This window comes from Paroedura picta, chromosome 1 (genome assembly GCF_049243985.1).
Source record: "Paroedura picta isolate Pp20150507F chromosome 1, Ppicta_v3.0, whole genome shotgun sequence".
In the NCBI taxonomy this organism is placed as follows: domain Eukaryota; kingdom Metazoa; phylum Chordata; class Lepidosauria; order Squamata; family Gekkonidae; genus Paroedura; species Paroedura picta.
Window position 1 is genome coordinate 62227992 of NC_135369.1, and position 16432 is coordinate 62244423.

Consider the following 16432-nt stretch of genomic DNA (forward strand, 5'->3'; position numbering starts at 1 on the left):
TAATATATGGGTAGGGTGGTACTTTCCAAGGTATTTCTTTCTTTCAAGATCACATTATACTTCTCACTGTAAAATGCATGCAGAAGAGCAGAGTTTAAATGTGACTGGTGAATCAAAGTTAGTTGCATAGCAAATATGCCTCTCAACTGCGAGAAGCTACAATATTGCGCCAGTGATACCGTTACGCAATGTGCAGATGGAAATCACAGGTGGAAAAACAGTGTTGTCTTAAGGAAGTAATTAAGCAATCTGCAGTCTTTATTTGCTTGTTAGCAAATTGGATGAGGGCACAGGTAAAAATATGTAGTGTGGATGAAACTGTTTTTACTATTTTTTTTTCTTTTCTCAGTGTTTTGTTGTTTAACACTTAGCATCAGATGCACAAAGCAAGTTATCAGAACTGCTAAGGTTCCTCAAGCTGTAGGCAGTGACAGCTGGAGACTTTGTGAACTGGCAGAGTTGCCATTATTAAAACCACCTCACTTCTCTTTACCAGGACCTGTTCAGCACATATAAAGAAAGTCCACTTTTAAATAAGGTCTCCAGTTCTATTTACTAAAGATAAAGTGGAATGTCTTCCCTGTGAGGTCCGAAAAAGTTGAGACCGTGCAATTCTTGTTTATAAATTTAAACATATTTTCTTGAATTCAAGCCATTTTTGAGAGAACACATGGACACCTACGGACAAATGTGGAAACAGCTGATATATTCAGGGGTCATCAACCCCCGGTCCGCGGCCCAGTGGCGGGCCGCAAAGGCCACAGTACCGGGGCCGCAGGTGGCCACGCCTGCCTCCCCCTGCCGGGAGCAAGAAGGAAGGGAAGAGGTAGGCGCAGCCACCGGCACAGCGGTGACGCAAACGCGCATGCGCGCAGTTGCCGCGTGTGCGTGTTAGCGCCCCCTAGTGGCGAAAACGTGCACATGCATTTACCGCACATGCGCATTAGCGCCACCTGGTGGCAAAAACACGCATTTGCGGCGACTGCGCGTGCGCGTTTTCGCAGCACCCGGGCAGTCGTCTCTCCACTCACTCCGGAGGCGGTCCCTGAGGGACCGCTATATTACAGTATTAAAAAACTAACACAAACACACATACTTCTGAAAGCATGCTTTAAAAAGTCAACCACCTTATTCAGCTTCTTGAAGACTAAACCCTTCCTTTCTCCAAAACTGAAAGAACTGATTATTTCACCCATATGAACAACGATAGGATTTGAACCAAACTTTACCAATGGCACTGAACATTAGAACCCATTTCAAATGCTCAACTCAGTTCAAATTATGCAGACACCCCTGACTATGCACATTACTACCAATGCTGGGTAACCATGATTATGTCTTGCTGCATTTGTCAGCACTGTTATATGGCAGAATGTCAGCATGACTAACTTAAGCCATTTTAGTATTTGGTATTCTGTAGTATTTAGTGTATTAGGGGCCTCACACCAGAGTCATTGGCCATTTCGTTGGCCCTTTGGGACTTCCCGTGGTAATTCTTTCTCTGTCCCATACTCATAGTCATGTTGTTTTGCTGTTGCTGTGTGCATGCGTGGTAATTGAGCACACATCGATACAAGACATATGTACCCTTACTTGTGTGATTTTAGTGTCAAGGGAATCGGGTGGGGGTGGGGGGTCAAAATAAGTCTGGGCTCACACAGGAAGAGAACAAAAAGCAACCAGAACATAAAATTATGTTTCAAGCAAGGGGATTCGCAACCTGCGAGCATCTGCATACTACATTATTGTGGCTGACATTTAATTATGTTACCGCACAACTGTGTAATTGCTTATGCACAAGTTTTAAAAAATTGTAAAAAGAGAGGAGGGCTTGATGGGAGATGGCACCACCCACTCTTCTGAAGAAATGCATGTGGCATGCAGTGCTGATGGAGGAAAACCATAGATGCAGAAGGCCAGGTCCAATTTCAGATTGTAAATTTAGCACCTGATGCAGTGAAAAAAATGGGCAACTCCAAACTGGTCTAAGATATGGAAATGGTCTATGATAAATCAAATGACCACACCAGTCTCTGTGCCTTGAATCGTTCAGCTAGTTTCTGTATTGCCACAGAATTGCCACTTCTTGTGCCTGCTGTTCCCACAATATAATAATATTAACCAACTTCTGATGTGTCTCTTTGCCTTAACTTGTGTTCTATTTGTAAACCAAATACTACAGAAACAGCATAAGTCTACAGTGCTCTGGACTCCAAAGGGAACTAGCCCAAGGAAGGCCAAGCCTTGGAAATACTCACTGGAATTGGAGACTGCATAACAGTATGACTGTGGGATTGAAGGGAGAGAAATAGAAAAATAGCTTAAGCTAGAAGGATGTCTGAGCAACAACTAGGGTTGCCAAACCCCAGGAAGGGCCCCGTGTTCTCCCAGAATTACAACTGATCTACAGACTACAGAGATCAATTTCCATGGAGAACATGGCTGTTTTACAGGGTAGACTCTATGGCATTACAGCCTTCCCTCCCTAAGCCACATATTCAATCCCTCAAATTTGTAGGTATTTCCCAACCCAGAGTTAGCAGCCCTAACAACAACTAGCACGATCAAGCAACAGCTCAGACCAAAGGCCAGGCTATGCATTGATCACCAAGAAGCTGATCACATTTTTCATATCATGGCACCAATTAGAGTCAAGCCACTATGCTAGTGGGGCCCCAAAAAGTATGCCAAGGAAACTGGTCATAGGAAAGGGTCATATGCCCACTGAGTCCTGAGGCTTCTCCACTCTAAATGGAAGCATATATTTCTGCAAGGCATATTTTCATGCAAAAACATGAAAGGACCACTGGATGCCCACTTCATGAAAGTCTAACATATAGACTTGGAACTATTAACATAAAGACATCTCTCTACTTGTTGCTTAATAATTAACAGTGACTTCTACTATTAAATCACTCATTGAGTAAAGAAGGAAATACTCATAGAACTGGAAGGTACCTCCAGGGTCATCTAGTCCAACCCCCTGTACAGGAACTCACAACTACTTCTTTAATGAGTAATTAAACTATGGGAATCTCTTCAAGGGGAGGTAGCGATAGCCACAAATATGTATGGCTTTAAATTCATGGAAGAGAAGTCTATCAATGGCTCTTCTCCATAGTCAGAGCATGCAATCCTCTACGCTTAGGTTGTTGGCCCTTTGGGCAACAGGCTGGCCATTGTGTTAAGCAGGTTCCTGGATCTGACAGACTACTGGTCTAATCTTTATGTTAACAGAGACTTGCTAACGGACTAATACAATATTCAGTACCACAGACACCCTTACTGTTGGTGTATTAATAAATATTTTGGTAGCACTGCAAGATATTTTCTCCCTGCTGACTCACTGAGTAACAATATTATTTTGTTTTATACTGGCCAGAAAAAGACACTCAAATTACACAACACATCCTACAATTCCCCCTTGCTCTGAGCTCCACCCCAGTCAACATATGTCCTGCACAATCTCATTTTGTAGGAGAAGACTAGAGCTGTTGCTCTGCATAATTCCGCTTTGTGTTGGCCAACCTCTTCTTTGGGTTGATTTGCTCCTTGTTTACTTGGCTAGCCGCCACTGGGGATTGTTCATTCCAGCTAACCTAAACCAGCAACTTCTTTTGTGATTCAGACCAGGAAATTCCGGATTCTAAGTGCATCCCCCTAGGGCAGATAATACAAGGCAGCTATTTTTTGCTTGTTGTGCACTGGCAATTATATAAAGTAAAAAGCAGTGGAGAATCCTTGCTGTATTTATAATTAAGGGATAAACAGCAAGACATCTCTGCATTCATTTTTATGTGAAAAACTAGAATATTTTTCCTGCTGTTTCTCCAAATGAATTTTAATCAGTGTTAAATGGATTTGGGAAATGAAGATCTCAATAATTGCCTAGCCTCTTGCTTCTTGCTCAAACCAGTTGCTTTCATTTCAGTTTCAGCTGAAGTCACAGTGTCAAGCCTTTGAAATAGCAGTGGCTCAGTCTAGAGCATCTCTCAGCTAGCAAGGGAAAAAACTAGTGATTTTATTTTTAGACAAAATGTTTCTCTTCTGCTGATAATCATGTTCCTGCTCAATGAGAACAGGAAACCCTGAAGCAGGATTCATGTTCAATGAGAACAGGAAACCCTGAAGCAGGATTTCTTTAAAACAAATCCATTTCCTTTTCAGAAACTTCCATAATTTTTATTGTGCTTGCTGGTTTGAATAATCTTAAGAATAAAACAGGAAAGAATTTTCCTACTAGTGTGTGTCTTCCTTATGTTTTCATCTCCTCCAAATGTCCATCCTTCCCAAGCCTCCTTCATTTCCCTCTCCAAATCTCCTCCCGCAGAGCTCAGAATGTCTTCATAATTTCCCCATGACTATATTTTCCCTACTCTGTTAGTGAGATCTATTGATCTGAAAAACTAATAAAATAACATATCTGAACACTGCACTGAAGGGCCATTTCTTATTACCCAAGAAAAAGGTGAACAACAATAACAAACTCTGTAGTCATTGTCACAGCAATACAGATTTGGCAATGCTCCGTATGTACATTGAATCAACAGACAGAGACTGGCTGCATATGATAATGAAAGATCCTGGGCTTTAGTACATAGAACCACTAACCATGTGACAATGAATACAAGATATAGACTGTTGGGTTATGGTAAAGGTTTTATGTGGTATGATGATAAAAATTTGGTGGCTCCTGGGCAGTGTGGCAGGGTTGGCCCTGCTCTGCACTACAACCTCCTGCTATATGGGTGGATCTCAGGCCTGGGCAGAACAGATTGGTCCTGTATTCATTGAGTTGTTGGACAGAGGCTGAGCCCTCTGTTGGACAGAGGCTGAACAGTTGTGTCCCACATGATTCTAAGGGAAAGGGAGGATCTGTCCCAAAGAGATCCACTGTAAGTTTGATGCCTCCCGTCTACTAGGTCACATAGAGCCTGTCTTGTCCATTCTAACTCCCAGAACCCGCACCTGACATTTTATCAGAGAGCTCTTTTCTGGGAGCACCTTCTTTGGTGGCCTGTAATTCAACCCCCCCCCTCCTATCAGGCTATATAGGGGCAACCAGGGATGTCCATAATGAGTGATGCCTCTAGCTCATACATGATCCATTTTGGTGTAGTGGTTAGGAGTGCGGACTTCTAATCTGGCATGCTGGGTTCGATTCTGCACTCCCCCACATGCAGCCAGCTGGGTGACCTTGGGCTCGCCACGGCACTGATAAAACTGTTCTGACAGAGCAGTGATATCAGGGCTCTCTCAGCCTCACCCACCCCACAGGGTGTCTGTTGTGGGGAGAGGAAAGGGAAGGCGACTGTAAGCCGCTTTGAGCCTCCTTCGGGTAGGGAAAAGCGGCATATAAGAACCAACTCTTCTTCTTCTTCAATATATTCCAGAACTCATGCCTGATATCTCCCTGAAAAGCACTTTCCTGGGGAGTAATTTGTTTGGGTGTCCCTAATTTGACCCTTCCAAGTTCAATTTTCAGGTAGAATCAACTAGAGATGCCCCGTGATTTTGGAGTCCCAACGATGGGGGGGGGGTACCCTCCATAGCCTAAGCTCCCTGCAAAAATACAATTCAGCAGAATGGCTGCGTTCTGGAAATGTGACTGTTAGAGAACACACTGTTACAATGAAAAAGTGCATGATATTACAATCTGTGGCCATGGTACACAAATGTGGTTTCAAAGCACAAATCCTTACAGATCCTCAGTATTTTTGCATTGGATTACTCCAAACTCATATGCAAATTACATATCAAATCCATGGTGGATCTATGATTTTGTAGTGCAATCTGTAGCTATGGACCTGATATGTTTCATGTGGACCCATGCCTCAGATTCATATTTTTTTCCACACCGACAGCACTATAAAGTTGTTATTATAGTAGTTGAATCGCATGTGTTTTTTATGGTTCCACCCATGATCTTGGCATTGACATGTGAGTTGATTTTGTATTTGATGAAATTGATGAAAAATTGTTTTAAAAAACTATAAGATCCATGAGGATTTATGTAGATCCAGCTTTTACTCCCCACCCCCCATGCATGAAGATCCTTGGGGCCATGGTGGCAGCTGTCCAAACAATGATTTTTTTATTTTTTATTTTGCATAGCCTATTAGGTCTTCAGTGGCCAAGCAGAAGCCCTGTTGGGCGAAATCTCCACTCACTTTCTAAAAACAGCCAATTGGGCACCCCTGTTCCATCTAGTAGTAAAGTATGCCAATAATGAAAAATGCCCAACTAAACCACCTACAGATAATGGAGAGGTTTTTGCTTATTCTTCAGGTATTTTATATACTAATCAAAACAAGGAGACACACACCCAACCAAACCTGGCCTGGTGAGACTGGAAGGACTCCAGAATGTGTCAGCTGTTGAATGAACAGGAATCAAACCTATTCAAGCCCCCTCCACCCCTGGAGTTTAGAATGTTTCTTTTGGAGGCTAACATGATATTTCCAAGTTTTCTTACAAACACCCCCCCTCCTGTTTTACTATAACTAGCAGCACCATAGGTTCAGCATGTCCCTTAGCAATTCCCCAGGCTTTGGATCTTGTTGAACATTTGCTTGCTCATTTTGTTATTATGGTAGTTGAATTACCTCAATTGTTTCCTTGCTCTTGGTTTAATAATTAATGCCTTTTGTTTCCACTGTCTCCTTCGGGTATTCTGCTGTTCTACAAAGAGTGTGCCTAACTGGGTTTAAACTGATTTGTTTCGATGGATGCTTTAATTTGCTTTCATTTTGCTTCAAAGTGATCTGACATGCAGGAAGTATTTTATTTCTCAATAGATTCATTTGGGTAGCCAATTTGCTAAGTTCGTTGGTCTTAAAGGTGCCACTGAATTCAAGCTTCATTTATCAATAGTTGTTTTTGAGCTGTTTGTTGAGATGAATTTTAATTCGTTTATGTTATTTTTATATTAATTTTATGTTGTAGGCTGCCCCAAGAGCCTTGCAGCAGAGGGAAAGATGGCAGAAGTGTATCCGATAATAAATGAAATGGATAGTCTCGATAATAAAAGCAATAAAGTTACCCCGAAGTGTCCACATAAGGGAGGCAGGGACAGCACCATCCAGCTACGAAGAAAAGATATATATTTGTGCATTATCCTTTTTTTCTAATTAAAACCTGCCTGCAGAAGACGAAGCATGCTCCAGACAAGGAAATGCAGAAGCTGGGCTTCACTGCAAGGACCAGCGGAAGAAGCGACGGCAGCTCACAGACTTTCGGGAGGGGAGGGGAGGGGGGAGGGGATTTCCACTCCACCCCCCCCCCCCCAGCCCCCAGCCCCCACCCCCCACCCCCGAGATTCCTCAGGACCCCCCAAGCTTGTGAACTCTTACTGGCCAGATTCAAATGAGTAGCCGTGTTGGTCTGAAGTAGCACAATACAATCAGAGTCTTACTGGCCAGTCATATCCCATTCGAAATGGTGACGGAAGCCCTAAGGAGGAGCCTTTTGAAATGTTGCAGAGAGTGAATGCGCCTGCGCTGGAAGCTTTCCTCCTTTTGTACCATCAGGGGGCGCTACCGGACAGCCCCTCCGTGTGTCCGGCCTCCGGAACCCGTTCGTGTTTGACAATCGAGCTCTCTATAGTGACTTTCCCCTCTCTTGACACCGGAAGGAAATGAAGGCGGGAAGGGTGCGTTTGCCATAGTGGGCTTCCTTATTGGTCAGCCTTCCCATTTAACCCAATAGTTCGGCTCCCTGCTGAAGTTAGTCCTGCCTTAACCCGCCATCTTGCTGCGCGTCGGGTGGGTTGCTGAGCTGTATTTTTCCTGGCGAGAAGGATTTCGTTATGCCGCATTATCAGACCTGGGAGGAGTTCAGTCGCGCAGCCGAGAAGCTGTACTTGTCTGACCCTATGAAGGTACTCGACAGTGAGAAGGGATATCTGTGGCTGGTGGAAACAGAGGCCAATGGCAGAAGCTGGGAAGGGAAGGGTCGGGGTTGGGCTGAAGAGCTGCGGGAGCAAACATGGGGCTAATGAGGCTTTCCCTCCGCCGGTAGGTGCGACTCGTTAGCTTTGCATGGACACGGTCAAAATGCACACCGGCCAGAACATTGCACGGCTGAGGGAGGCGGCGGGGGATTGGGGGTCGTGGCGACAGCTGTGCCATGGGATCGCCCAGAATCGCACTCGACTGAATGGCTGACAGCAATAACAGCTTAGAGTTTATTCTGCAAATAAAAACTTTGTAAATGAAATCCCAGAACTGCAATGTGAAAGGTTGAGGTCTATTTATAGAAGTTTGCCTTCATTGAAATGTGAAAAACTGGCTCGTAATATTTTTCTGCTGTTTGAATGGCTCTCTTTCTGGAAAGCAAAAGCCTTTTGCTAAATGTTTGGAAGTCTAGATAGGATGCTTTCTCCAGGTTAGGAAAGGCACTAGTAAGACTAAAAGGATGCCAGTGAGGTTAACAACCAAAGAAGCATAAATGATTTTAAAAGTATCTTTTTAAAAATAGGTTTGCCCCAAGAAAGTGAACAGATGGAACACAGGGTCAGTTATGCAAGCAAAAAGAGAATTTGAGGAGCAGATTGCTAAAGCATCAAGGCAAGTAATAAGCATGTATATACAAATTATTATTATTATACGTGTGCACACACACAACTATTTTGTGCAGGAAACCTGCCAGAGAGGCAGTTGTTCCTTTGGATGACCAAGGAATAAAAAGATGTTAAAAAGAGATGGCAGAGAGGCTAAATTAATTCTTTGCCTATATGTTAACTGTAGAAAATGTAGGGCATGTACCAGGAGTGGAGTCAAATTGAGGTGATGAGAGAGTACATTATCAACCTACTGGGGAAATTAAAGGCCAATAAGTCTCCTCCTCTTAATGAGATCCACCTATGGGCTCTTAAGATAGTTAGTTAAATTGTTGAACTTTTAAGCAGTATAGATTGTTGCCACTAACACACGCCAGTGTATGAAAGGACTGAGGAATTGTAAATATTATGCCAATTTTTTAAGAAGGGTACAGAGGGGAACCAGTAAAGTATGGAACAGTTAACCTAATGTCAGTCCCAGGCAAATTGGTAGATGAAAGATAGAATTATTAGGCACATGGGGGACTGAGCCAAATAAGGTCAATACCAAGGAAATGAACTTAAGCCTATATAGTGTGGAACACAGTTATTAAAATATAATACCAGTACTTATTAATCAGCAATACTGTGTGTAAACTAACCTTACCTTGATCTTTTTGCATGCACCTGGGTGTGTTTGAGTACATCCCTTTTAAATCTGCTCTTGGCTGGACTGATACAGAAGATGCTCTTGGATTATTAATGTGTTTCTTCTTAGCCAGACATGGAATTATGAGTCATCACTATTCAGTTTTCTCTGGGTGTAACTTTACTTTGTTTCTACCTAGCTATCTCTCAAATGTGCTTTCTTGGTATATTGTGGAGGAATTATACCATGTTTATGCTGCCAATGCAATTATATTTTCTTAAGGTCTGTAAGGCAGTTGGATAGTTCACCCATGTAATGATTTAATCTGAGTTTCAAAAGCAGAGAAGTTTGTCTTGAATATGGCTTATCAAATCTGTCAGTTCTTTAAAAAATTGGTAGCAGAAGTTATACAGCATGCATGACAGAAAACAAATCACAGAAATTACCACTAATCTAGGTGTGATTGGAGAGATGCTGCTTTGTTTTAGACTTAATGTTGCCTATCTTCCTAAGGCAACACTTACAACAACACTGTGAGGTAAGTTAGGCTGAGTATGTGTGACTGGTCAACAGTCACCAAGCAAGCTTCCACCACAGAGTGGGGATTTGGATCTGGGTCTCATGAGCAGATGAAGCATACGCTCAATCAGATCTTTTGGCCAATCAGTATTGTCTACTTAGACTGGCAGTAGATCACCTCCTACCTGATCCCTTTGACTGGAGATGTTGGGGATTGAACCAAGCAGATGTTTTATTATTGAGTCACATACCTGCTCCAGTGAAAGGCTGCTCCACAGCTAGGGTGACTCTGTAACCACTGCACCATTCTTGTTCTTGGCCACTCCTTTTGACACTTGCATATCTTGATTTCTGTGGTTCTATGAACTGCTGCTCCTTCTGTATTTCCTGTGCTACATTAAGAATTGTTCAGAGAATGATAGCTAGAGAATCTTGGGATCAGAGCTGATCAGCCAGTTCTTTTTCCGTGACACATGGGCAGCTCTGCCAATCATTTTCAGAGTTTTAATCATCACTACACTGTCCTTTTTTATATTCTAATATACATTGTCGTTTTTAAGATAAGTCTCACCACCCTTCCTACAGATCTGGGTATCAGATGTGAACCTTCATGTATATCTAACCTTCACAAAATTTTTAAAGTTACTACTGTGAAGCAGTAAATGTTTTCCTCTTTTCAGACTTGCATGATGTGCTGCTACTCCTATGCCAAAAGGGTTTTACTACTTTTGGAAAGTCTTCTCTCCCAGATGCCACTAAATTCTTGGATAGTCTCATATTCTGTAAGAGCCTGTCATTCCCCTTTTATAGACCCAAGACTGACAATTTCTAGGCCGCAGTATTGGACTTACTAAACTGCAAGCATGGAGGAAGAGGTGTACCACAGTGAGGAACAAACCAGCAGTTGGTTCTTCTGCCCTAAAACATTCTGGCTCCTAGTGTTTGATTCTACATTTAAGGCATTATATCCTCCCATGTTATTGATTTTATTTCTTACATTTCTATATTGCCGTCCCCTGAGGCTCAGAGAAAGCTCTGGCCCAAGTTGAGGTCCAATGTGCTGTCTTAGGGCCAGGGATCTCCAGCCGGTTGGAAGTGGCAGTGCATAGGGCTCTTTGAGAGGTGTAGGAAGAGAGGTGGTCTCTCGGGTATGTTGGGTCCAGACTGTGTATGGCCTTGAAAGTAATTACCAAGACCTTGTGTGATCCGGAATTCAACTGTTAGCCAGCAGAGTTGTTGGAGAGAAAGTCTGATGTGGGATCTTAAGAGTACCTGTGAGGATCCTGGCCAAAGCATTCTGGACCAATTGCAGTTTCCAGATCAAAGTTAAGGGCAGGCCTTCATAGAGCAAGTTGCAGAAGTCTAGTCTAGAGGTGACTATTGCATGGATCACTGTGGCTAAGTATTCCAGAGGCAAGTAGGACACTAGTAGCATGGCTTGGCATCACTGGTAATCTTTTAAAGTGTAAATATAAGTAAAGTACACTTGGTATGTTGGATTAAGGTAGGTTTGTAAATAAGTACATGCCTGAATATTTGTATATGCAATTGGGTGATAAAGTATAATTTTAGTTACATGACAAATCTAGATTCAGGAACTGACCGTCATATTTTGAAATTGCTATGTGAAAGCAATAGCTGTACAGATGTTACTGATCATCATTTGAAATGGTGACTGTCATTTCAGGTACGTGTGGTACTCAAATACCGGCACTGTGATGGGAATCTTTGCATCAAAGTAACAGATGATACAGTTGTAAGTAAAATTTTTATTTGTACCATACTTGTTTAGCCCTTATTTTAGGATCTACTTTAGCCCTTATTTTAGAACTTTTGCCCTGTCGCTGAAAAGTGGTGGTGATGATAGGGGGATCCCTTGACCCTTTCCCTCTTCCTGTTCGGTTGTTCAAGGTCCCCAAAGTGCTTTCCCATCTGGGAGCAAAAAGATTCTGGATACCCACAGCTCTTCTCCTGCACAGGAGCAAAGCAGCTTGAGGGTTTTGAGAATAAAAGGTGATGGGAGTGATAATGATTAACTAGTTTTTCTCTTCTCTATCCTTATCCCTGCTGCCTTGAAAATTGCTTCTGATACTGTGTTTCACTTTTGTGTATCATGAAGCATCTGTTTACACATGTCCTGAATATTCTGTTTTTTGGCCCTAAAACTCTATGGATGAATGTTTCTATGGGCTTTGGAACAATTTTGTAAATATTCCATGGGTGGTGATGATGGGTACCTTGAAAAAGCATTGCGCACTTTCTAAATTTTAATCTCAGAATTAACCATAATCTTCAGAACAACATCTACTGCCACTGTTTTTTGTTTGTTCACTTAAACTCTTTCTAGCATTGTTCGAACAAGGGCCTGTGGTATTCAGAAACTATGTGTAAGCCTTAAGAATGGTCTGTAGTTGATTAGGCTTGATAGAATGTCTAATTACAGTGCTATAATTAGCTGCATTTTATTCACTGAGGGTATTGGTGGCTGTGACAGTCTTGACAGAGCAGTAGTCTAGCTCTGGTTCTAACACTGACCTCTGAAAGTTCAAGTATAAGATATGGAGGATACAGTTGCCTGTTTGTCAAGATATTTGATAGCCTCTGAACATGGTGGCTCTTCTTTATTTTATTTTAAGGTCTATTTCGGTATCATGTCTAATGGCTTCTGTTTAACCTGTTCCTTTAGAAATGTCCACATATTGAATACTTAACAATGTAGCAGAGATTGAAGAGAAATGGAATAGAACGGAAATGAGAAGAATTAGTCAAATAGAATCACAAGACTGGCTGAAATAAGAAAACATTCTGAATAGCTGTTCTCATCTCATATTAAGCCTATAGCTAAGGGGAGAATATGAATATTGTGCTTCATTTCTTGCCAGCTGAATGGCTAACCTTTTGGACATACTAAGGCTGTTAATCAGTTGATTCCATTCCAAATCTTATGATTCTTAAGATGTTGAGTCTGCCAATATAACTGTTTTTAAATTTTTAAACTGTGCCATTTGTTTGCTGCACTTGAATTTAAAACTTGCAGTGTCTTCCATCAGAATGGGACACACAACTCTATCAAGAGGCCATGTTCAGCAATGGTCATCCTGTTTCTTATGTCAACATAACCTAATTTCTTAACAGCAGCAGGCTCATAAATCTAATTCTGAAGATGGTCATTAGTGTTTTGGATTCTAATTAAACCAAAGAGAAAGGAACATATGCTTCACTTTCTGATTGGGGAACAGACATGTTCAATGTTGGCGCATTGGCTGAATTTATATAGCAGCAGCTAAAGCTATGAAAATGGAGGGGGGTAGTAGTTGTTTGTCTTGGAGCCCCCTTTTATTTTGTAGTAGGTGGGAAAGGGAGAATAAGTGTGTTAATAAATCTCTTAAGACATGAGCTAAGACGTGAGCTAATGATCAGTAGTAAGGCACATTTTCATGGGCAAAATACGGTTCTTCAAATAATCCTGTTGTAGCTATAGTAATCGTTTTATAGCACTTCAGTGGCTTTTATAAACTGTGATCTACTATTGTTAATAAATGAATGAATCTACATTCTAGGCACTTACATGCAATTAGAGGAGAGCAGTCATTGCATTCAGTCAAAAGTTATGTTTTGCACGGAAGACTTGAATAGCTGTTCTTACTGTTATTTCTAGAGAAGATGCCTTAACCTCACAACTGTGAACCACAGCAATTTAGATCTTTGATTTTATCTCCAAAATCTGAGAGCACCAAATCTGAGAACACAATGTAAATGGGGTTCAACCTATGTCTTTATTTCTAGTGGAAGCTTTTATTATGCTTTTTATATAACCTAATATAATATTAGACTTCTGTCAATCTACATGCATTTAAGTTTTCCCTCTATTTTCAAAGTGTCTTCTCTATAGGACAGACCAGGCTCAAGATGTAAAGAAGATTGAGAAATTCCACAGTCAACTAATGCGACTCATGGTAGCCAGAGAATCTCGCAGTGTTGCTATGGAAACGGACTGAATAGCTGGAGATGAATGAATCCTCAGTCATCTTTCACAGGAAGAAAACCTCTTGGGTTTGGGCAAATTTTGGAACAGAACAAGTGTAGCATCAAGTGGATTATTAAAGTCTAAAGTGGGTTTTGTAAGGATTTCCAAGTTCCAGAGTGGATAGAAAATGTTTTGCTTTCATTCGAAAGCCTCTATTTTTTTTATTTGAGCAAATGTCTTCTACAGAAAATACTGAAGGTTAAAGTATTTTAGGCTGTATTTGGACATCTTCTTTTGTAAATATTGAGTGCTGTCTAAAAAACAAAGGTGCATTGCAAGATGTTATTTGTACAGAAGAACTTCTGATTGCTTGTTTTCGTTTGCTAACACAAAAATAATAGTTTCTGAAGTAAGCTTTATATATTAATATAAGCAATAGCACCTTCCAAAATAAATTAAAATTGCCAAACTATGGATAATTTCATGCATCTGACCCGTTGCATTCAGAACTGGTGTTTTCCTTAACGTTTCTGATTGTTCCATATCTGTTCAGTAGTCGTATGAGAAATAGAAACGCATTCAGCATACTCTCCTAGCCCTATACCAAACCAAGTTATGACAGAAACTGACAAGAAAGATGGTGAATCGATACTTACCTCTAAAGCTGAGCCACAGAACAGAGGCCATATGCCAAACTTATTCCAATTGCCTGTTATTTTGCAGCAAAGACACTAATGGCTTTTAGAGCAGCTGCCACAATGATTAATCTCCTCCTCTACCCATTCATAAACTATATGGTGGTTCTTATCTTGTGAACTTTAAATTTTTCCCTATTGCATTGTTGCTGCTTAATACAACTAAGCCTCTGCTGGGGTGTCCCATATTCAATATAGTGGTACCACTATAGGTAATATAAAGTTCTACTGCTCAGACGGTCTGTATTGATTCTAAATCAAGATATGTATCTTAAACTTTCATTCACATTTCAGGGAAACATTTTACCCCCAATGTGACAGAGAAACCAACCTTTACAGATTGCTAATACAAGTTGGCTTCTCCATGTCACTTGGGGTGTTGATTAAAAGGTCAGCAGAACAACATATTTGGCAGTACAGTGGCATGTCCTAATGTTTCTTTGGTCTCCAGTGTATGTTTGAGTATGTATTATACATATTTATTGGTGCCATCTTTCAGTGACAATGGACTTTCAGCTATATTTGCAGCTGGCATGCTGTAGACTGAAGTGGCTGTAACAGTAATTGAAAGTTAAACTGTCAAGGTTCAAAGACTTGCATATCTATCAAAGTCTGTGTGTTCTGTTTTTTGTGTTGCAAACCTTATATGAAGGTTTTGTATGAAGGCAAAAATCAATCTGATTTCTTCAAGTGTCTTAGGGATGTGCAAGCTGTTTCTTGTATCTTGTGCTTGTATGTCTTCCCATTGAAGAAATAAGGCAATTAAATTTCTTGAGTATGTCGGGTTTGCTTTATTCCATCAACCAAAAAGGGGAGGAAAAACACAGCCTGAAATGGAGAATTTGAGAAGGTGGAGAATATTGCTGGTTTATTTATTTTAAAAGTATTTAATTTAAATTTTATTTATGGAACTCAAGTATATAAAAGTATAAAAAACAATAAAAACAGCAAGTCCCACGTATAAGTTCCAAAAACCTAACATCCAAAGACCCAATGTATTTCAACCTATACAGGTGTTCCTCAGAGCTCACTATTAAGTGCATGCCATTGTTTTAGAAAAACACAGATATGCATAAAATACGCTTTTATATCATTTTGCATTCACCAGGGTGGTAAACCAACTTCTGTCTTCAAATGGAGGTCCATTGCATATCCTCTGAATATCTTATACAGATAAAGGTATTTCAGGGGGCTGTCTTCAATAACCCGCCCTGGTTTTGAACAACACTTGCTGTGTGTTCACCTGCTGTATGTTCAAGAACACAAGATTACAGCACATTTGCACTTCTGGGAAACAGGAAAGAGAATAAAACATTAGCCTAGTCATGAAGCTTGCAGGGAGTCATGTCAACCCAATAGCCCTATACCAAACCAAGTTATGACAGAAACCCAGTGGACTTCTGTGGTCAGGCCCCAACCCTAATCTATGGTATGAACAGATAGCTTGTGACACAGCTGGTCATTCCCATTTATAGACATATAGAGAAGAGGGGAGAGTTCCAAAAATTATTAGAGTGTATAAATTCTTTTTAGCTAAAATGTACACTAACCTGTAGAATGTTAGCTCATCAGCGGTCCCACTAAACCAGTTTAGAAGAAAAAAGTGCTGTTCTCATATTTAGGTTGTCAACTTCAGAATCCACAATGGTCAAAAAGGAGTAGTAAGTTTGAGTAAATGTTCTACAAAGTGTTGTGCTAAAGGTGGCCCTGTTTTTTTATATAAAGAGATTATGTTAATGTTCCCCAAGTTTCCTTTCTGTTTTCCCCCCATGTGATTTGACACAGACATCTGACCACAAACGATTGAATGAGAGTTGCATGTTGTGAAATGCTTAGGGTATACTGTTATCATATGGTTTCATAGAATTTTTCATAAACCTTGTGAATTCACAGAAGTCAACAGTTTTTATAGGGAAAATGGCCACTTGTGAAACTAAATACTAAGAAATTTTTCTGAGTGTTAATAGTTGAAATGTGTTGCTGTGAACTAATTTGTCTTACAGATCTGAAGTTCTCTTAAAAGCAATGCTTTTGTCAGAGAAGGATATGTCGTATAATCCAGT

At 40.9% G+C, this 16432-nt stretch overlaps 1 protein-coding gene across 1 annotated transcript; it reads left to right on the forward strand.

The window, feature by feature from the left end:
• The first annotated feature begins 7661 nt into the window (after window positions 1–7661).
• Window positions 7662–15149, forward strand: SRP9 (signal recognition particle 9). Its single transcript, XM_077340733.1, has 3 exons — window positions 7662–7879; window positions 11395–11463; window positions 13586–15149. Exons 1-3 carry the CDS (start codon window positions 7808–7810, stop codon window positions 13703–13705), a joined length of 261 nt encoding a protein of 86 aa, XP_077196848.1. The 5' UTR covers window positions 7662–7807; the 3' UTR covers window positions 13706–15149.
• The last annotated feature ends 1283 nt before the right edge of the window (window positions 15150–16432 follow it).